This window comes from Hordeum vulgare, chromosome 7H (genome assembly GCF_904849725.1).
Source record: "Hordeum vulgare subsp. vulgare chromosome 7H, MorexV3_pseudomolecules_assembly, whole genome shotgun sequence".
Classification (NCBI taxonomy): Eukaryota; Viridiplantae; Streptophyta; class Magnoliopsida; order Poales; family Poaceae; genus Hordeum; species Hordeum vulgare.
Genome location: NC_058524.1, coordinates 300,343,213 through 300,366,933, shown reverse-complemented (window position 1 = coordinate 300,366,933; position 23,721 = coordinate 300,343,213). Strand labels below are relative to the sequence as shown.

At 45.8% G+C, this 23,721-nt stretch overlaps 1 protein-coding gene across 2 annotated transcripts in view; it reads right to left on the bottom strand.

Annotated features, from left to right (window-relative positions):
- LOC123413547 (polypyrimidine tract-binding protein homolog 1-like) overlaps window positions 1–591 on the bottom strand; it is a 47,670-nt gene extending 47,079 nt beyond the window's left edge. The window contains exon 1 of one of the 2 annotated variants that reach the window (XM_045106480.1): window positions 196–591. In XM_045106480.1, the coding sequence (XP_044962415.1) occupies window positions 196–375 (180 nt within the window). In that variant the 5' untranslated portion in view covers window positions 376–591. The remainder of the gene's footprint in view (window positions 1–195) is intronic. The other variant, XM_045106479.1, reaches the window with a different exon arrangement.
- Between the last annotated feature and the right edge of the window lie 23,130 nt (window positions 592–23,721).

The following is a 23,721-nucleotide window of genomic DNA, read 5'->3' as shown; positions in this document are numbered from 1 at the left end:
CACTGATGATACTAAAATCGACCCCAAGCTGAAGTGTCGTAACTAGATGCAATCACATGAATAAATCATAGCACATCGCATCAACAAACGTGAAATTATTCATCAAAAACCAGCCCAACACCGGCCACGAGGCAAAATCGCAATAAAGGAAGGGACAGGGCGGGGGTGAGACGGAGGAGGAGAAGGGCGCCTTACGAACTCCACGAAGGCCTGGTTGCGGTTGGCTCCGACGTTGCACATGGTGTTCACAACCCTGCCGAATGGCTTGCAGAGCTCGACGAGCTCCTCCTCAGTACTCTCCCACGGCATGTTCCGTAGGTGCAGCACCTTGGACGGCGTCTGTGTGTACCGGAACTGCGTAGACCCAGACGGCATCCTCGGTCGCCCACCGCGGCGGCCGCGCGCGCGCTGGGTGAGATGGGGGACGAGCTGCTAGGGTTAGGGTTTGGTAAATTGGGATGAAGTGGGGAGTCGACTCGGTGCTACGCTTGAGAGGAGAGATTAGAACGGCTGGGCGATGGGTGGTTCGAGAGAGGGACGAGCCGGCGATTGGGACGCGGAAGTGTTGGAACGGTCGAACCCCCAACGGGATTATGCAGAACTTCTACGTTTAAAACATCTCTAGCACATTCGGTATAAAGTTAGCAAAATGCTTACCTTCACCCAACGGATCGCACACAAGCAATCCGCCACCTTCTCTTTGCGACTCACGTATGCGTGTCTTTATGTCTCTTTCTGCAACATTTTGTGTGTTGCAAAATTGCCTATCGCAAAAACACTTGTGTTGCGGAAAATAAAAAGCAAAAAAAACAGCAAATATTTTCTGCAACATTGTGTGTGTTGCAATTTTTTTCCCGAAGCAACACCCATGTTGCAAAAATATATATTCACAACACAAGGAGTGTTTCAAAAAAAATCCGCAACACAACCTATGTTGCATAAAAATTCTGCAACACAATCTCTATCATAAATGTTTCTGAAACAAGGCCTTTGTTGCAAAGTAGAAATAACGTTCATCCTGCTAGATCCAACGTCACGCGAGGTGGTGGGTCTTTTAAAAAGATCCACCGACCGACGTGTAGCAGTCCCCATAAAGTTATGATCCGCAAAATAATCATTAAAATACGGATCGGCATGTAATATGCTGCTCGATCAGATCTTGCAAACGTAATCTGTAAAAGTTTTTGCAGGACGCGGCAAAAGTTTAGTCTCAACCTTTAGATTTACGGAGTAGGAGGTTGACCCGAGCTCACCCTGTGTCCGCAACGAGATTTGGCGCGAGGGAAATTTCCGCGTGGCCATTCCCCGCTCCCCTCTCCTCAACAGCCATTGCCCCGCCATCGCGCACTCCGGTTCCAAGGTCGTTGGGACGTGATCAAGTCGATTTGTAGCCATGGCCAACTTGCTTGAAACAAATACGCAATGCATCTTCAAGTGAAACAGTGGAATCCGACTATTTAAGTTTGTTTTCACGTCCCAAGTTGCGCACACCATTTGCATCATATGAAGTGATTGCATTATTTGACTTTGTTTTAATTGTGTAGGACAAAATTGTCCAACAACGATAGAAAAACATGAAAGCTTCTGAAGGTAAAAAAAATTAACTAGAGCATTGTTGGGATATGCTCAAAGACTGCGACAAGTGGAAATTGATTGACAAAGAACCCCCGTTGAAGAGAGGTTCACTTACGAACATGGATGAAGATAAAGATGATGATGGCCCAAGAAACTTGAACAAGCCCGATGATAACAAGAAGACAAAGGAGAAGATCAAGAGGGAATACGAAACATCGAGCTTGCGGGACGAGATAGATGCCATGGTGCAATCAAACAAGTTGATGCTAGCGAAGACATTGAAAACAAAAAAAGAGTTGACTCAGAAGAAGGCACGAGAGAAGCAAGAGAGGTGGCAATTGCTCAAGGACGAGGGGTTGCGCAAGGCGGTCATTGAGGAGAGAAGAGCACGTGTCGCTCAGAAAAAAAGCCATGTCCAAGCTTTTTGTCGAAGAGAATAGGGTTATGACATTGAACCGCAATGACATGAACGACATCAGCAAAGAATGGCATGATATGACAAGGAGAGACATCTTGAAGAGGAGGATGCTTGCGTTGGCCGATGCGTGTTACAATGTCAATGATGTTTTTTCATCGGGATTTGGAACCAATGTCGTCGATGATTTTGGTGCCGGAGTTGGAACAAGTGTCGGTGATGGATTCGGGGGCGGCGATGACCTCGATGGAGGTTATGCACAGTGAGAAGCGACCAAGATGATGATGGACGTGGTTGTCGCTTTTGCAGGAAGTGTTTGCCCTACAAAAATATGCTTTTATTTGTGGGCGAACTGTGTTTTCTTGTTTGAATTTGAACTCATTTGTCGGAATCGCTGTCAAATTCGCTTATTAGGGTTTTTTGGTTGGGGGTCAACGCGGCGGCACCCGAGCAAACCCCGCGTAGCCGACGTGTAAAAAGCATCTTCTGCGAATATCCTTTTTTACGGGTCCATTTTGCACGGTCTGACTCTGCCCTCGCCCACGCCGGCTCGCAAAGCTGTTTTTCCGCAAACTGTAAATGCGTTTTGCGGATCGGCGTAATACGTGGTCTGCTAGAGATGTGTTGGAATTATGCCCTAGAGGCAATAATAAATATAGTTATTATTATAATTCCTCTATCAAGATAATTATTTATTATCCATGCTATAATTGTATTGAATGAAGACCCATTTACATGTGTGGATACATAGACAAAACACTGTCACTAGCAAGCCTCTAGTTGGCTAGCCAGTTGATCAAAGATAGTCAATGTCTTCTGATTATGAACAAGGTGTTGTTGCTTGATAACTGGATCACGTCATTAGGAGAATCACGTGATGGACTAGACCCAAACTAATAGATGTAGCATGTTGATCGTGTCATTTTGTTGCTACTGTTTTCTGCGTGTCAAGCATTTGTTCCTATGACCATGAGATCATATAACTCACTAACACCGGAGGAATACTTTGTGTGTATCAAACGTCGCAACGTAACTGGGTGACTATAAAGATGCTCTACAGGTATCTCCGAAGGTGTTCGTTGAGTTAGTATGGATCAAGACTGGGATTTGTCACTCCGTGTGACGGAGAGGTATTTCGGGGCCCACTCGGTAATACAACATCACACACAAGCCTTGCAAGCAATGTGACTTAGTGTAAGTTGCGGGATCTTATATTACGGAACGAGTAAAGAGACTTGCCGGTAAACGAGATTGAAATAGGTATGCGGATACTGACGATCGAATCTCGGGCAAGTAACATACCGAAGGACAAAGGGAATGACATACGGGATTATATGAATCCTTGGCACTCAGGTTCAAACGATAAGATCTTCATAGAATATGTAGGATCCAATATGGGCATCCAGGTCCCGCTATTGGATATTGACCGAGGAGTCTCTCGGGTCATGTCTGCATAGTTCTCGAACCCGCAGGGTCTGCACACTTAAGGTTCGACGTTGTTTTATGCGTATTTGAGTTATATGGTTGGTTATCGAATGTTGTTCGGAGTCCCGGATGAGATCACGGACATCACGAGGGTTTCCGGAATGGTCCGGAAACGAGATATATAGGATGACCTCATTTGATTACCGGAAGGTTTTCGGAGTTACCGGGAATGTACCGGGAATGACGAATGGGTTCCGGGAGTTCACCGGGGGGCAACCCACCCCGGGGAAGCCCATAGGCCTTGGGGTGGCACACCAACCCTTAGTGGGCTGGTGGGACAGCCCAAGAAGGCCCTATGCACCATAGGAAGAAAATCAAAGAGAAAAGAAAAAAAAGGAGGAGGTGGGAAAGGGAAGAAGGACTCCACCCACCAAACCAAGTTGGACTCGGTTTGGGGGGGGGGACCTTCCCCCCTTGGCTCGACCGACCCCCTTGGGGCTCCTTGAGCCCCAAGGCAAGGCTCCCCCTCTTCCCCCTATATATACGGAGGTTTTAGGGCTGATTTGAGACGACTTTTCCACGGCAGCCCGACCACATACCTCCACGGTTTTTCCTCTAGATCGCGTTTCTGCGGAGCTCGGGCGGAGCCCTGCTGAGACAAGATCATCACCAACCTCCGGAGCGCCGTCACGCTGCCGGAGAACTCTTCTACCTCTCCGTCTCTCTTGCTGGATCAAGAAGGCCGAGATCATCGTCGAGCTGTACGTGTGCTGAACGCGGAGGTGCCGTCCGTTCGGCACTAGATCGTGGGACTGATCGTGGGACGGTTCGCGGGGCGGATCGAGGGACGTGAGGACGTTCCACTACATCAACCGCGTTCACTAACGCTTCTGCTGTACGGTCTACAAGGGTACGTAGATCACACATCCCCTCTCGTAGATGGACATCACCATGATAGGTCTTCGTGCGCGTAGGAAATTTTTTGTTTCCCATGCGACGTTCCCCGACAGTGGCATCATGAGCTAGGTTCATGCGTAGATGTCTTCTCGAGGAGAACACAAAAGTTTTTGTGGGCGGTGATGTGGGTTTTGCTGCCCTCCTTAGTCTTTTCTTGATTCCGCGGTATTGTTGGATTGAAGCGGCTTGGACCGACATTACTCGTACGCTTACGAGAGACTGGTTTCATCGCTACGAGTAACCCCGTTGCTCAAAGATGACTGGCAAGAGTCAGTTTCTCCAACTTTAGTTGAATCGGATTTGACCGAGGAGGTCCTTGGATGAGGTTAAATAGCAACTCATATATCTCCATTGTGGCGTTTGCGTAAGTAAGATGCGATCCTACTAGATACCCATGGTCACCACGTAAAACATGCAACAACAAAATTAGAGGACGTCTAACTTGTTTTTGCAGGGTATGCTTGTGATGTGATATGGCCAACGATGTGATGTGATATATTGGATGTATGACATGATCATGTTGTAATAGATAATGTCGACTTGCACGTCGATGGTACGGCAACCGGCAGGAGCCATAGGGTTGTCTTTATACTAATGTTTGTGCTTGCAGATGCGTTTACTATTTTGCTAGGAAGTAGCTATAGTAGTAATAGCATGAGTAGCAGGACAACCCCGATGGCGACACGTTGATGGAGATCATGGTGTGGCGCCGGTGACAAGAAGATCGTGCCGGTGCTTTGGTGATGGAGATCAAGGAGCACGTGATGATGGCCATATCATGTCACTTATGAATTGCATGTGATGTTAATCCTTTTATGCACCTTATTTTGCTTAGAACGACGGTAGAATTATGAGGTGATCTCTCACTAAAATTTCAAGACGAAATTGTGTTCTCCCCGACTGTGTACCGTTGCTACAGTTTGTCGTTTCTAGACACCACGTGATGATCGGGTGTGATAGACTCAACGTTCACATACAACGGGTGCAAAACAGTTGCGCACGCGGAACACTCGGGTTAAGCTTGACGAGCCTAGCATGTGCAGACATGGCCTCGGAACACATGAGACCGAAAGGTCGATCATGAATCATATAGATGATATGATTAGCATAGGGATGCTTACCACTGAAACTATACTCAACTCACGTGATGATCGGACTTGAGCTAGTGTAAGTGGATCATGAACCACTCAAATGACTAGAGAGATGTACTTTTTGAGTGGGAGTTTAGCAAATAATTTGATTAAGTTAAACTCTAATTATCTTGAACATAGTCTAAGTCCACTTTGAATATATTTGTGTTATAGATCATGGCTCACGCGACAGTCACCCTGAATTTTAATACGTTCCTAGAGAAAGCTAAGTTGAAAGATGATGGAAGCAACTTTGTAGACTGGGCTCGTAATCTTAAGCTAATCTTACAAGCTGGGAAGAAGTATTATGTCCTTAATGCTGCGCTAGGAGATGAACCACCCGCTACGGCTGATCAGGATGTTAAGAACGCTTGGTTAGCACGTAAGGAGGACTACTCAGTAGTTCAATGTGCAGTCTTGTATGGCTTAGAACCGGGACTTCAACGTCGCTTTGAGCGTCATGGAGCATTTGAGATGTTCCAGGAGTTGAAGTTTATCTTTCAGAAGAACGCCCGGATCGAGAGGTATGAGACCTCCGATAAATTCTATGCTTGCAAGATGGAGGAGAACTCGTCTGTCAGTGAACATGTGCTCAAAATGTTTGGGTACTCAAACCGTCTAGCTGAGCTGGGGATTGAACTCCCACAAGAGGCTATCACTGACAGAATCCTTCAATCACTGCCGCCAAGCTATAAAGGCTTTGTGTTGAACTACAACATGCAAGGGATGAACAAGTCTTCCGGCGAGTTGTTTGCGATGCTGAAAGTCACAGAGTCTGAACTCCGTAAAGAGCATCAAGTGTTGATGGTGAATAAGACACTAGTTTCAAGAGAAACGGCAAAGGCAAGAAGGGTAATTCAAAGAAGAGCGGCAAGCCTGTTGCCAATCCGACGAAGAAACCCAAAGCTGGACCTAAGCCTGAAACAGAGTGTTACTATTGCAAGGGTATGGGTCATTGGAAGCGCAATTGCCCCAAGTATCTGGCAGATAAGAAGGCGGCCAAAGAAAAATCAGGTATATTTGATATACATGTTATTGATGTGTACTTAACCGGCTCTCGTAGTAGTGCTTGGGTATTCGATACCGGTTCTGTTGCTCATATTTGCAACTCGAAACAGGAACTGCGGAATAGACGAAGGCTGGCGAAAGATGAAGTGACGATGCGCGTAGGAAATGGTTCCAAGGTTGATGCAATCACCGTCGGCACAATTTCACTTCAGTTACCATCAGGATTAGTTATGAACTTGAATCATTGTTATTTAGTGCCTGCGTTGAGCATGAACATTATATCTGGATCTTGTTTATTGCGAGACGGTTACTCTTTTAAGTCAGAGAATAATGGTTGTTCTATTTCTATGAGTAACATCTTTTATGGTCATGCACCCAATGTGAGAGGATTGTTCATATTGAATCTTGATAGCGGTACACACATACATAACATTGAGACCAAAAGAGTTAGAGTTAACAATGATAGCGCCATATTTTTGTGGCACTGCCGCTTAGGTCATATTGGTGTAAAGCGCATGAAGAAACTCCATGCCGATGGACTTTTGGAGTCACTTGACTTTGATTCACTTGACACGTGTGAACCATGCCTCATGGGCAAGATGACTAAAACTCCGTTCTCCGGAACAATGGAGCGTGCAAGTGACTTGTTGGAAATCATACATACCGATGTGTGTGGTCCGATGAGCATAGAGGCACGCGGCGGATATTGTTATTTTCTCACCTTCACTGACGATTTGAGTAGATATGGTTATGTCTACTTAATGGAGCACAAGTCTAAAACATTTGAAAAGTTCAAGCAATTTCAGAGTGAAGTTGAAAATCATTGTACCAAGAAGATCAAGTTCCTACGGTCTGATCGTGGGGGTGAATGTCTGAGTTTCGAGTTTGGTGCTCACTTAAGACAATGTGGAATTGTTTCACAGTTGACACCGCCTGGAACACCACAGCGTAATGGTGTGTCCGAACGTCGTAATCGTACTTTATTAGAGATGGTGCGATCTATGATGTCTCTTACTGATTTGTCGTTATCTTTTTGGGGTTATGCATTAGAAACAGCTGCATTCACTTTAAATAGGGCACCATCAAAATCCGTTGAGACGACACCATATGAACTGTGGTATGGCAAAAGGCCAAAGTTGTTGTTTTTTAAAGTTTGGGGATGTGATGCTTATGTCAAAAAGCTTCAGCCTGAAAAGCTGGAACCCAAAGCGGAAAAGTGCATCTTCATAGGTTACCCAAAAGAGACAGTTGGGTACACCTTCTATCTCAAATCCGAGGGCAAAGTGTTTGTTGCTAAAAACGGAGCTTTTCTCGAGAAGGAGTTTCTCTCGAGAGAATTGAGTGGGAGGAAGATAGAACTTGACGAGGTTGTCGAACCTCTCATCCCTCTGGATGGTGGCGCAGGGCAAGGGGAAACCTCTGTCGTTGCGACGCCGGTTGAGGAGGAAGTTAATGATGATGATCATGAAACTCCGGTTCAAGTTTCTGTCGAACCACGCAGGTCGACGAGACCACGTGCTGCTCCAGAGTGGTACGGTAATCCCGTCTTATCAATCATGTTGTTGGACAACAATGAACCTGCAAATTATGAAGAAGCAATGGTGGGCCCAGATTCCAACAAATGGCTAGAAGCCATGAAGTCCGAGATAGGATCCATGTATGAGAACAAAGTGTGGACTTTGGAGGTACTGCCTGAGGGTCGCAAGGCTATTAAGAACAAATGGATCTTTAAGAGGAAGACGGACGCTGACGGCAATGTGACCGTTTATAAAGCTCGACTTGTGGCAAAGGGTTTTTCACAAGTTCAAGGAGTTGACTACGATGAGACATTCTCACCCGTAGCGATGCTTAAGTCCGTCAGAATCATGTTAGCAATAGCTGCATTTTTCGATTATGAAATCTGGCAGATGGATGTCAAAACGGCGTTCCTTAACGGTTTCCTTAAGGAAGAATTGTATATGATGCAACCCGAAGGTTTTGTCGATCCTAAGAATGCTAACAAGGTGTGCAAGCTCCAGCGATCCATTTATGGACTGGTGCAAGCATCTCGGAGTTGGAACAAACGCTTTGATGAGGTGATCAACGCATTTGGGTTTATACAAGTGGTTGGAGAATCTTGTATTTACAAGAAAGTGAGTGGGAGCTCTGTGGCGTCTCTAATATTATATGTGGATGACATATTGCTGATTGGAAACAACGTAGAGTTTTTGGAGAGCATAAAGGATTACTTGAATAAAAGTTTCTCTATGAAGGACCTAGGAGAAGCTGCTTAAATTCTAGGCATTAAGATCTACAGGGATAGATCAAAACGCCTGATAGGACTTTCACAAAGCACATACCTTGATAAAGTTTTGAAGAGGTTCAAAATGGAACAGTCCAAGAAAGGGTTCTTGCCAGTTTTACAAGGTATGAGATTGAGTAAGACTCAGTGCCCAGCAACTGATGAAGATAGAGAGCATATGCGCTCCGTCCCCTATGCTTCAGCCATAGGTTCTATCATGTATGCAATGCTGTGCACTAGACCGGATGTTAGCCTGGCCATAAGTATGGCAGGTAGGTTCCAGAGTAATCCAGGAGTGGATCACTGGACGGCGGTCAAGAATATCCTGAAGTACCTGAAAAGGACTAAGGAGATGTTTCTCGTGTATGGAGGTGACGAAGAGCTCGCTGTAAAAGGTTACGTCGATGCAAGCTTTGACACAGATCCGGACGACTCTAAGTCGCAAACCAGATATGTATTTATTCTTAATGGGGGGTGCGGTAAGCTGGTGCAGTTCCAAGCAGAGCGTCATAGCAGATTCTACATGTGAAGCGGAGTACATGGCTGCCTCGGAGGCAGCTAAGGAGGGTGTCTGGATGAAGCAATTCATGACGGATCTTGGAGTGGTGCCAAGCGCACTGAATCCGATAACCTTGTTCTGTGACAACACGGGTGCCATTGCCCTAGCAAAGGAACCACGGTTTCACAAGAAGTCCAGACACATCAAACGACGCTTCAACCACATCCGCGACTATGTCGAAGGGGAGGACGTAAATATATGCAAAGTGCACACGGATCTGAATGTAGCAGACCCGCTGACTAAACCTCTTCCACGGCCAAAGCATGATCAACACCAGAACTGTATGGGTGTTAGATTTATTACAATGTAATTCACATGATGATGTGAGGGCTAGATTATTGACTCTAGTGCAAGTGGGAGACTGTTGGAATTATGCCCTAGAGGCAATAATAAATATAGTTATTATTATAATTCATGTATCAAGATAATCGTTTATTATCCATGCTATAATTGTATTGAATGAAGACTCATTTACATGTGTGGATACATAGACAAAAACTATCCCTAGCAAGCCTCTAGTTGGCTAGCCAGTTGATCAAAGATAGTCAGTGTCTTCTGATTATGAACAAGGTGTTGTTGCTTGATAACTGGATCACGTCATTAGGAGAATCACGTGATGGACTAGACCCAAACTAATAGACGTAGCATGTTGATCGTCTCATTTTGTTGCTACTCTTTTCTGCGTGTCAAGTATTTGTTCCTATGACCATGAGATCATATAACTCACTAACACTAGAGGAATACTTTGTGTGTATCAAACGTCGCAACGTAACTGGGTGACTATAAAGATGCTCTACAGGTATCTCCGAAGGTGTTCGTTGAGTTAGTATGGATCAAGACTGGGATTTGTCACTCCGTGTGACAGAGAGGTATCTCGGGGCCCACTCGGTAATACAACATCACACACAAGCCTTGCAAGCAATGTGACTTAGTGTAAGTTGCGGGATCTTGTATTATGGAACGAGTAAAGAGACTTGCCGGTAAACGAGATTGAAATAGGTATGCGGATACTGACGATCGAATCTCGGGCAAGTAACATACCGAAGGACAAAGGGAATGACATACGGGATTATATGAATCCTTGGCACTCAGGTTCAAACGATAAGATCTTCATAGAATATGTAGGATCCAATATGGGCATCCAGGTCTCGCTATTGGATATTGACCGAGGAGTCTCTCGGGTCATGTCTACATAGTTCTCGAACCCGCAGGGTCTGCACACTTAAGGTTCGACGTTGTTTTATGCGTATTTGAGTTATATGGTTGGTTAGCGAATGTTGTTCGGAGTCCCGAATGAGATCACGGACGTCACGAGGGTTTCCGGAATGGTCCAGAAACGAAGATTGATATATAGGATGACCTCATTTGATTACCGGAAGGTTTTCGGAGTTACCGGGAATGACGAATGGGTTCCGGGAGTTCACCGGGGGGGCAACCCACCCCGGGGAAGCCCATAGGCCTTGGGGTGGCACACCAGCCCTTAGTGGGCTGGTGGGACAGCCCAAGAAGGCCCTATGCGCCATAGGAAGAAAATCAAAGAGAAAAAAAAGGAGGAGGTGGGAAAGGGAAGAAGGACTCCACCCACCAAACCAAGTTGGACTCGGTTTGGGGGGGGAGACCTTCCCCCCTTGGCTCGGCCGACCCCCTTGGGGCTCCTTGATCCCCAAGGCAAGGCTCCCCCTCTTCCCCCTATATATACGGAGGTTTTAGGGCTGATTTGAGACGACTTTTCCACGGCAGCCCGACCACATACCTCCACGGTTTTTCCTCTAGATCGCGTTTCTGCGGAGCTCGGGCGGAGCCCTGCTGAGACAAGATCATCACCAACCTCCGGAGCGCCGTCACGCTGCCGGAGAACTCTTCTACCTCTCCGTCTCTCTTGCTGGATCAAGAAGGCCGAGATCATCGTCGAGCTGTACGTGTGCTGAACGCGGAGGTGCCGTCCGTTCGGCACTAGATCGTGGGACTGATCGCGGGACGGTTCGCGGGGCGGATCGAGGGACGTGAGGACGTTCCACTACATCAACCGCGTTCACTAACGCTTCTGCTGTACGGTCTACAAGGGTACGTAGATCACACATCCCCTCTCGTAGATGGACATCACCATGATAGGTCTTCGTGCGCGTAGGAAATTTTTTGTTTCCCATGCGACGTTCCCCGACAAGATGCTCTCGGTCGGTCGATAGCTGACACACATCGGCCACCCCGAGCACATCACCATGTATGTTGTGTGTGCGTGATACACAAGACACGTCAGATGAGAAGTCTCATTGAGAGTGTGATAGGCAACACACGAGTCGGCAAGATCCAACGGCCTTTTCGATCTGCTGCTGGAAATATTCATGTTTCTTGTTCTAGTCATTCTCACTCTAATCTTTCATGCCCTATAGTGTCCCTTATTTCTAATTTTCATCTTGAAGGGAGTAAGATGCATACAGTGTATTGCTTTTAGTGTGAAGCTTAATTTTAGGATCTACTCTCTTCTACAATGGACTGATTTTAGATTATGTTTCCTATGTAAGTTTGCTTCATATTCAACTCTGGCTTAGTTTTGGCTGCTTAGTTTCCTTATATGCAATTCTGGATGATAGCATCTATCAGAATTAATTTGTGCTTGTAGGTTCCTATGGTTTGGATGGGAGTAATATGATGATGATTTCTTCACCCCTGGACTTTTAGCAAGTGTAACTCGGTGAGAGTCGGCATTCTTCTCCTTTTAATCCTCATTGCAGGCTTGCATTCTGTTCATGAGGAGCTATTGATGGCTGGTTCAGGAAGCCTACTGCTGAGCTTTCATTCTATAGTCTATCAGCAAGTGCAAACATCTATTTATCTATTGGTCGGTCTTCTCTCATCTATAAAGCATCAACAAATGTTTCACCTTTCAGAAAGGACGTGCAAGAACCAAACAGTCAAGTCATTGTCATGTGATGTTTTTCCTCAAAGCTTTCTATAGCTCTTGTTGTTCATCTGGTTGGGTGTTTACTCAACCTATCTTTTAGCTATTCCCTTATGGTTGTATTTCTTCTTGTCATTTATCTTCTAGCCACTCTAATCTCGGTTGTACTTTCCTTATGAGCTAAAATGAAATTGGGCACCTGTTGGTGCCTTGCTTTGTTCAAAAAAAAGAGCCAGCAAGATCGTTTGGGACGCGAAACACCATGCGTCGAGGAGAAACTCGACAGAGAGTGTTGAATATATGAGCAATTTATCATATTGATTTAATTAACAAACACAATATCTAAAACATGACTGTAATGACCAGGGATGATTTTAAGGGTGGGTGGGGGTGAGGGAGTCCGGGACTAAGGGGTCCTCGGGCCTGTAACGCCCAAGATGCGATCCTATCCTTATTTTTGCCTCGAGGGACTCAACAGGTATAGAAGTGCATCTCTTCGTTTTGCAAGAATGAATATCGTTACAAGTACATGTACAAAAGAGAAGAGTATATGAAATTGGTGTTGGGGAACGTCGCAAGGGAAACAAAAATTTTCCTACGCGCACGAAGACCTATCATGGTGATGTCCATCTACGAGAGGGGATGAGTGATCTACGTACCCTTGTAGATCGTACAGCAGAAGCGATTAGAGATCGCGGTTGATGTAGTGGAACGTCCTCACGTGCCTCGATCCGCCCCGCGAACAATCCCGCGATCAGTCCCACGATCTAGTACCAAACGGACGGCACCTCCGCGTTCAGCACACGTACAGCTCGACGATGATCTCGGCCTTCTTGATCCAGCAAGAGAGATGGAGAGGTAGAAGAGTTCTCCGGCAGCGTGACGGCGCTCCGGAGGTTGGTGATGATCTTGTCTCAGCAGGGCTCCGCCCGAGCTCCGCAGAAACACGATCTAGAGGAGAAACTATGGAGGTATGTGGTCGGGCAGCCGTGAGAAAGTCGTCTAAAATCTGCCCTAAAAGCCCCATATATATAGGAGGAGGGAGGGGGACCTTGCCTTGGGGTCCAAGGGAACCCCAAGGGGTCGGCCGAGCCAGGGGGGAGGACTCTCCCCCCCAAACCGAGTCCTACTTGGTTTGGTGGGAGGGAGTCCTTCCCCCTTCCCACTTCTCCCTCTTTTTTTTTTCTTCCTTTGATTTTTTCTTCCTTGGCGCATAGGATTTGGTGGGCTGTCCCACCAGCCCACTAAGGGCTGGTGTGACCCCCACAAATACCTTTGGGCTTCCCCGGAGTGGGTTGCCCCCCTCCGGTGAACTCCCGGAACCCATTCGTCATTCCCGGTACATTCCCGGCAACTCCGAAAACCTTCCGGTAATCAAATGAGGTCATCCTATATATCAATCTTCGTTTCCGGACCATTCCGGAAACCCTCGTGACGTCCGTGATCTCATCCGGGACTCCGAACAACATTCGGTAACCAACCATATAACTCAAATACGCATAAAACAACGTCGAACCTTAAGTGTGCAGACCCTGCGGGTTCGAGAACTATGTAGACATGACCTGAGAGACTCCTCGGTCAATATCCAATAGCGGGACCTGGATGCCCATATTGGATCCTACATATTCTACGAAGATCTTATCGTTTGAACCTCATTGCCAAGGATTCGTATAATCCCGTATGTCATTCCCTTTGTCCTTCGGTATGTTACTTGCCCGAGATTCGATCGTCAGTATCCGCATACCTATTTCAATCTCGTTTACCGGCAAGTCTCTTTACTCGTTCCGTAATACAAGATCCCGCAACTTACACTAAGTTACATTGCTTGCAAGGCTTATGTGTGATGTTGTATTACCGAGTGGGCCCCGAGATACCTCTCCGTCACACGGAGTGACAAATCCCAGTCTTGATCCATACTAACTCAACTAACACCTTCGGAGATACCTGTAGAGCATCTTTATAGTCACCCAGTTACGTTGCGACGTTTGATACACATAAAGCATTCCTCCGGTGTCAGTGAGTTATACGATCTCATGGTCATAGGAATAAATACTTGACACGCAGAAAACAGTAGCAACAAAATGACACGATCAACATGCTACGTCTATTAGTTTGGGTCTTAGTCCATCACGTGATTCTCCCAATGACGTGATCCAGTTATCAAGCAACAACACCTTGTTCATAATCAGAAGACACTGACTATCATCGATCAACTGGCTAGCCAACTAGAGGTATGCTAGGGACGGTGTTTTGTCTATGTATCCACACATGTAAATGAGTCTTCATTCAATACAATTATAGCATGGATAATAAACTATTATCTTGATACAGGAATTATAATAATAACTATACATTTATTATTGCCTCTAGGGCATAATTCCAACAGTCTCCCACTTGCACTAGAGTCAATAATCTAGCCCTCACATCACCATGTGAATTACATTGTAATAAATCTAACACCCATACAGTTCTGGTGTCGATCATGTTTTGGCCGTGGAAGAGGCTTAGTCAGCGGGTCTGCTACATTCAGATCCGTGTGCACTTTGCATATATTTACGTCCTCCTCCTCGACGTAGTCGCGGATGAGGTTGAAGCGTCGTTTGATGTGTCTGGTCTTCTTGTGAAACCTTGGTTCCTTTGCTAAGGCAATGGCACCAGTGTTGTCACAGAACAAGGTTATTGGATCCAGTGCACTTGGCACCACTCCAAGATCCATCATGAACTGCTTCATCCAGACACCCTCCTTAGCCGCCTCCGAGGCAGCCATGTATTCCGCTTCACATGTAGAATCTGCTACGACGCTTTGCTTGGAACTGCACCAGCTTACTGCACCCCCATTAAGAATAAATGCGTATCCGGTTTGCGACTTAGAGTCGTCCGGATCTGTGTCAAAGCTTGCATCGACGTAACCTTTTACGGCGAGCTCTTCGTCACCTCCATACACGAGAAACATCTCCTTAGTCCTTTTCAGGTACTTTAGGATATTCTTGACCGTTGTCCAGTGATCCACTCCTGGATTACTCTGGAACCTGCCTGCCATACTTATGGCCAGGCTGACATCCGGTCTAGTGCACAACATCGCATACATGATAGAGCCTATGGCTGAAGCATAGGGGACGGAGCGCATATGCTCTCTATCTTCATCACTTGCTGGGCACTGAGTCTTACTCAATCTCGTACCTTGTAACACTGGCAAGAACCCTTTCTTGGACTGTTCCATTTTGAACCTCTTCAAAACTTTATCAAGGTATGTGCTTTGTGAAAGTCCTATCAGGCGTTTTGATCTATCCCTATAGATCTTAATGCCTAGAATGTAAGCAGCTTCTCCTAGGTCCTTCATAGAGAAACTTTTATTCAAGTAACCTTTTATGCTCTCCAAAAGCTCTACGTTGTTTCCAATCAGTAATATGTCATCCACATATAATATTAGAAACGCCACAGAGCTCCCACTCACTTTCTTGTAAATACAAGATTCTCCAACCACTTGTATAAACCCAAATGCTTTGATCACCTCATCAAAGCGTTTGTTCCAACTCCGAGATGCTTGCACCAGTCCATAAATGGATCGCTGGAGTTTGCACACCTTGTTAGCATTTTTAGGATCGACAAAACCTTCGGGTTGCATCATATACAACTCTTCCTTAAGGAAACCGTTAAGGAACGCCGTTTTGACATCCATCTGCCAAATTTCATAATCGAAAAATGCAGCTATTGCTAACATGATTCTGACGGACTTAAGCATCGCTACGGGAGAGAAAGTCTCATCGTAGTCAATTCCTGGAACTTGTGAAAAACCCTTTGCCACAAGTCGAGCTTTATAAACGGTCACATTACCGTCAGTGTCCGTCTTCTTCTGAAAGATCCATTTGTTCTGAATAGCCTTGCGGCCTTCAGGTAGTATCTCCAAAGTCCATACTTTGTTCTCATACATGGATCCTATCTCGGATTTCATGGCTTCTAGCCATTTGTTGGAATCTGGGCCCACCATTGCTTCTTCATAATTTGCAGGTTCATTGTTGTCTAACAACATGATTGTCAAGACGGGATTACCGTACCACTCTGGAGCAGCGCGTGATCTCGTCGACCTGCGTGGTTCAACAGAAACTTGAACTGGAGTTTCATGATCATCATCATTAACTTCCTCCTCAACCGGCGTCGCAATCACAGGGGTTTCCCCTTGCCCTGCGCCACCATCCAGAGGGATGAGAGGTTCGACAACCTCGTCAAGTTCTATCTTCCTCCCACTCAATTCTCTCGAGAGAAACTCCTTCTCGAGAAAAGTTCCGTTCTTAGCAACAAACACTTTGCCCTCGGATTTGAGATAGAAGGTGTACCCAACTGTCTCTTTTGGGTAACCTATGAAGACGCACTTTTCCGCTTTGGGTTCCAGCTTTTCAGGCTGAAGCTTTTTGACATAAGCATCACATCCCCAAATTTTAAGAAACGACAACTTTGGTCTTTTGCCATACCACAGTTCGTATGGTGTCGTCTCAACGGATTTCGATGGTGCCCTATTTAAAGTGAATGCAGCTGTTTCTAATGCATAACCCCAAAACGATAACGGCAAATCAGTAAGAGACATCATAGATCGCACCATTTCTAATAAAGTACGATTACGACGTTCGGACACACCATTACGCTGTGGTGTTCCAGGCGCTGTTAACTGCGAAATAATTCCACATTGTCTTAAGTGAGTACCAAACTCGAAACTCAGATATTCACCCCCACGATCAGACCGTAGGAACTTGATCTTCTTGTTACGATGATTTTCTACTTCACTCTGAAATTGCTTGAACTTTTCAAATGTTTCAGACTTGTGCTTCATTAAGTAGACATAACCATATCTACTCAAATCGTCAGTGAAGGTGAGAAAATAACGATATCCGCCGCGTGCCTCCACGCTCATCGGACCACACACATCGGTATGTATGATTTCCAATAAGTCACTTGCACGCTCCATTGTTCCGGAGAACGGAGTTTTAGTCATCTTGCCCATGAGGCATGGTTCGCAAGTGTCAAGTGAATCAAAGTCAAGTGACTCCAAAAGTCCATCAGCATGGAGTTTCTTCATGCGCTTTACACCAATATGACCCAAGCGGCAGTGCCACAAAAATATGGCGCTATCATTGTTTACTCTAACTCTTTTGGTCTCAATGTTATGTATATGCGTATCGCTATCGAGATTCAATATGAACAATCCTCTCACATTCGGTGCATGACCATAAAAGATGTTACTCATAGAAATAGAACAACCATTATTCTCAGACTTAAAAGAGCAACCGTCTCGCAATAAACAAGATCCAGATATAATGTTCATGCTCAACGCAGGCACTAAATAACAATGATTTAAGTTCATCACTAATCCCGATGGTAGTTGAAGTGACACGGTGCCGACGGCGATTGCATCAACCTTGGAACCGTTTCCTACGCGCATCGTCACTTCGTCTTTCGCCAGCCTCCGTCTATTCCGCAGTTCCTGCTTCGAGTTGCAAATGTGAGCAACAGAACCGGTATCGAATACCCAGGCACTACTACGAGAGCTGGTTAAGTACACATCAATAACATGTATATCAAATATACCTGATTTTTCTTTGCCCGCCTTCTTATCTGCCAGATACTTGGGGCAATTGCGCTTCCAGTGACCCATACCCTTGCAATAGAAGCACTCTGTTTCAGGCTTAGGTCCAGCCTTGGGTTTCTTCGGCGGATTGGCAACAGGCTTGCCGCTCTTCTTCGAATTGCCCTTCTTGCCTTTGCCGTTTCTCTTGAAACTAGTGGTCTTGCTCACCATCAACACTTGATGTTCTTTACGGAGTTCAGACTCTGCGACTTTCAGCATCGCAAACAACTCGCCGGGAGACTTGTTCATCCCTTGCATGTTGTAGTTCAACACAAAGCCTTTATAGCTTGGCGGCAGTGATTGAAGGATTCTGTCAGTGATAGCTTCTTGCGGGAGTTCAATCCCCAGTTCAGCTAGACGGTTTGAGTACCCAGACATTTTGAGCACATGTTCACTGACAAACGAGTTTTCCTCCATCTTGCAAGCATAGAATTTATCGGAGGTCTCATACCTCTCGATCCGGGCGTTCTTCTGAAAGATGAACTTCAACTCCTGGAACATCTCAAATGCTCCATGACGCTCAAAGCGACGTTGAAGTCCCGGTTCTAAGCCATACAAGACTGCACATTGAACTATCGAGTAGTCCTCCTTACGCGCTAACCAAGCGTTCTTAACATCCTGATCAGCCGTAGCGGGTGGTTCATCTCCTAGCGCAGCATTAAGGACATAATCCTTCTTTCCAGCTTGTAAGATTAGCTTAAGATTACGAGCCCAGTCTACAAAGTTGCTTCCATCATCTTTCAACTTAGCTTTCTCTAGGAACGTATTAAAATTGAGGATGACACTTGCGTGAGCCATGATCTACAACACAAATATATTCAAAGTGGACTTAGACTATGTTCAAGATAATTAGAGTTCAACTTAATCAAATTACATGCTAAACTCCCACTCAAAAAGTACATCTCTCTAGTCATTTGAGTGGTTCATGATCCACCTACACTATCCCAAGTCCGATCATCACGTGAGTCGGGAGTAGTTTTAGTGGTAAGCATCCCTATGCTAATCATATCATCTATATGATTCATGATCGACCTTTCGGTCTCATGTGTTCCGAGGCCATGTCTGCACATGCTAGGCTCGTCAAGCTTAACCCGAGTGTTCCGCGTGCGCAACTGTTTTGCACCCGTTGTATGTGAACGTTGAGTCTATCACACCCGATCATCACGTGGTGTCTCGAAACGACGAACTGTAGCAACGGTGCACAGTCGGGGAGAACACAATTTCGTCTTGAAATTTTAGTGAGAGATCACCTCATAATGCTACCGTCGTTCTAAGCAAAATAAGGTGCATAAAAGGATTAACATCACATGCAATTCATAAGTGACATGATATGGCCATCGTCACGTGCTTCTTGATCTCCATCACCAAAGCACCGACACGATCTTCTTGTCACCGGCGCCACACCATGATCTCCATCATCATGATCTCCATCAACGTGTCGCCATCGGGGTTGTCGTGCTACTTATGCTATCACTACTAAAGCTACATCCTAGCAAAATAGTAAACGCATCTGCAAGCACATATGTTAGTATAAAGACAACCCTATGGCTCCTGCCGGTTGCCGTACCATCGACGTGCAAGTCGATATTTCTATTACAACATGATCATCTCATACATCCAATATATCACATCACATCATTGGCCATATCACATCACAATCATACCCTGCAAAAACAAGTTAGACGTCCTCTAATTTTGTTCTTGCATGTTTTACGTGGTGACCAAGGGTATCTAGTAGGATCGCATCTTACTTACGCAAACACCACAACGGAGATATATGAGTTGCTATTTAACCTCATCCAAGGACCTCCTTGGTCAAATCCGATTCAACTAAAGTTGGAGAAACCGTCACTTGCCAGTCATCTTTGAGCAAAGGGGGTTACTCGTAACGATGAAACCAGTCTCTCGTAAGCGTACGAGTAATGTCGGTCCAAGCCGCTTCAATCCAACAATACCGCGGAATCAAGAAAACACTAAGGAGGGCAGCAAAACGCACATCACCGCCCACAAAACCTTTTGTGTTCTACTCGAGAAGACATCTACGCATGAACCTAGCTCATGATGCCACTGTTAGGGAACGTCGCAAGGGAAACAAAAATTTTCCTACGCGCACGAAGACCTATCATGGTGATGTCCATCTACGAGAGGGGATGAGTGATCTACGTACCCTTGTAGATCGTACAGCAGAAGCGATTAGAGATCGCGGTTGATGTAGTGGAACGTCCTCACGTGCCTCGATCCGCCCCGCGAACAATCCCGCGATCAGTCCCACGATCTAGTACCGAACGGACGGCACCTCCGCGTTCAGCACACGTACAGCTCGACGATGATCTCGGCCTTCTTGATCCAGCAAGAGAGATGGAGAGGTAGAAGAGTTCTCCGGCAGCGTGACGGTGCTCCGGAGGTTGGTGATGATCTTGTCTCAGCAGGGCTCCGCCCGAGCTCCGCAGAAACACGATCTAGAGGAAAAACTATGGAGGTATGTGGTCGGGCAGCCGTGAGAAAGTCGTCTAAAATCTGCCCTAAAAGCCCCATATATATAGGAGGAGGGAGGGGGACCTTGCCTTGGGGTCCAAGGGAACCCCAAGGGGTCGGCCGAGCCAGGGGGGAGGACTCTCCCCCCCAAACCGAGTCCTACTTGGTTTGGTGGGAGGGAGTCCTTCCCCCTTCCCACTTCTCCCTCTTTTTTTTTCTTCCTTTGATTTTTTCTTCCTTGGCACATAGGATTTGGTGGGCTGTCCCACCAGCCCACTAAGGGCTGGTGTGACCCCCACAAATACCTTTGGGCTTCCCCGAAGTGGGTTGCCCCCCTCCGGTGAACTCCCGGAACCCATTCGTCATTCCCGGTACATTCCCGGCAACTCCGAAAACCTTCCGGTAATCAAATGAGGTCATCCTATATATCAATCTTCGTTTCCGGACCATTCCGGAAACCCTCGTGACGTCCGTGATCTCATCCGGGACTCCGAACAACATTCGGTAACCAACCATATAACTCAAATACGCATAAAACAACGTCGAACCTTAAGTGTGCAGACCCTGCGGGTTCGAGAACTATGTAGACATGACCTGAGAGACTCCTCGGTCAATATCCAATAGCGGGACCTGGATGCCCATATTGGATCCTACATATTCTACGAAGATCTTATCGTTTGAACCTCATTGCCAAGGATTCGTATAATCCCGTATGTCATTCCCTTTGTCCTTCGGTATGTTACTTGCCCGAGATTCGATCGTCAGTATCCGCATACCTATTTCAATCTCGTTTACCGGCAAGTCTCTTTACTCGTTCCGTAATACAAGATCCCGCAACTTACACTAAGTTACATTGCTTGCAAGGCTTATGTGTGATGTTGTATTACCGAGTGGGCCCCGAGATACCTCTCCGTCACACGGAGTGACAAATCCCAGTCTTGATCCATACTAACTCAACTAACACCTTCGGAGATACCTGTAGAGCATCTTTATAGTCACCCAGTTACGTTGCGACGTTTGATACACACAAAGCATTCCTCCGGTGTCAGTGAGTTATACGATCTCATGGTCATAGGAATAAATACTTGACACGCAGAAAACAATAGCAACAAAATGACACAATCAACATGCTACGTCTATTAGTTTGGGTCTTAGTCCATCACGTGATTCTCCCAATGACGTGATCCAGTTATCAAGCAACAACACCTTGTTCATAATCAGAAGACACTGACTATCATCGATCAACTGGCTAGCCAACTAGAGGCATGCTAGGGACGGTGTTTTGTCTATGTATCCACACATGTAAATGAGTCTTCATTCAATACAATTATAGCATGGATAATAAACTATTATCTTGATACAGGAATTATAATAATAACTATACATTTATTATTGCTTGTAGGGCATAATTCCAACAATTGGCTTACACTCGCCACAAGCTACAACATGAACAACACAATACAACAATATATTCAATCACCATGTAGAAGTGCAGGGTCCAACTACGGACGAAATCTAACGATAAAAGAACGACGTCCATCCCTGCTATCCCAAGATAGTGGCCTGGAACTCATCCTAGATCGAAGAAGAAGAAGAAGAATAAGAAACTCCAAATAGCATAATCATCACCCTCATGTCAAAGTATCGCTTTACACGTACCTACAACTATTGTTGTAGTAATCTGTGAGCCACATGGGACTCACCAATCTCATTTCCAAAGGCATCAAGCCTAGCAAAGCTTAATGGGTGAGGTATGGTTAAGTAGCAAGGCTGCAGCAAGCATCTAAGCATTTATTTGAGTGGCTAACTTACGAGTACAAGAATGAAAGTGGGGGAGATCTACGCATAAGAACCGTTAACTAATCATGATCACGAATTGATCCTGAACACCTACTTACGTTAAACATAACCCCACATGTCCTCTTCCGGATGTAGAACTCACGAGAAGAGACAGTCATGGTTACGCACACAGTTGGCAAGTTTTATTTAAGTTTACTTCAAGTTATCTAGAACCGGATGTTAAACGAAGTTTCCAAGTTACCACATAACCGCGTGCATGGCTTCAGAAAGATTTAACCCTGCAGGAGTGCTCCAACTAGTCCATCACAAACTACCACAAGTTGCGTCGGAAGCCTCGACCACAGAAAACCCATGATCTCCTCGGATTCCTAGTGGTAAATGATACGTCTCCAACGTATCTATAATTCTTGATGGTTTCATGCTATTATCTTGTCAAACTTTGGATGTTTTGCATGTCTTTTATTTATTTTCTGGACTAACTTATTAACTCAGTGCCAAGTGCCAGTTCCTGTTTTTCCATATTTTTGACCCCTTTCAGAGGAGATTTTGAAACGGAATCCAAACGGAAGAAAATCCCCGAAAAGATTTTTCTGGAACGGAAGAAGATCGGAGAGCTTGGGGCCAAGCCAAAAGAGCCCCAGGGGCCCCACAAGCCCCCACCCCGCGGCCAGGGGGGCCGCGCCATGCAGTCTTGTGGGCCCCCTGGAGGTCCCCTGACCTAGATCTTGCGCCTATAAATTCCCAAATATTCCCAAAAAAATCAGGGGAGCATCGTAATCACTTTTCCGCTGCCACAAGCTTTTGTCTCTGCAAGATCCCATCTGGGGCACGTCCTGGTGCCCTGTCGGAGGGGGGATTCGGACACGGAAGGCTTCTCCATCAGCACCATGACCTCTCCGACGATGCGTGAGTAGTTCACCATAGACCTACGGGTCCATAGCTAGTAACTAGATGGCTTCTTCTCTCTCTTGGATCTTCAATACAAAGTTCTCCATGATCTTCATGGAGATCTATCCTATGTAATCTTCTTTTGCAGTGTGTTTGTCGAGATCCGATGAATTGTGGATTTATGATCAGATTATCTATGAATATTATTTGAGTTTCTTCTGATCTCTCTTATGCCTGATTTCATATCCTTGTAATTCTCTTCGAGTTGTGGGTTTTGTTTGGCCAACTAGATCTATTATTCTTGCTGTGGGAGAAGTGCTTGGTTTTGGGTTCATACCGTGCGGTGACCTCACCCAGTGATAGAAGGGGTAGCGAGGCACGTATCGTGTTGTTGCCATCAAGGGTTAAAAGATGGGGGTTTCATCATTGGTTTGAGATTATCCCTCTACATCATGTCTTCTTGCTTAAAGCGTTACTCTGTTCGTCATGAACTCAATACACTAGATGCATGCTGGATAGCGGTCGATGTGTGGAGTAATAGTAGTAGATGCAGAAAGTATCGGTCTACTTGTCTCGGACGTGATGCCTATATGCTAGATCATTGCCTTAGATATCGTCATGACTTTGCGCGGTTCTATCAATTGCTCGACAGTAATTTGTTCACCCACCGTAATATTTGCTATTTTGAG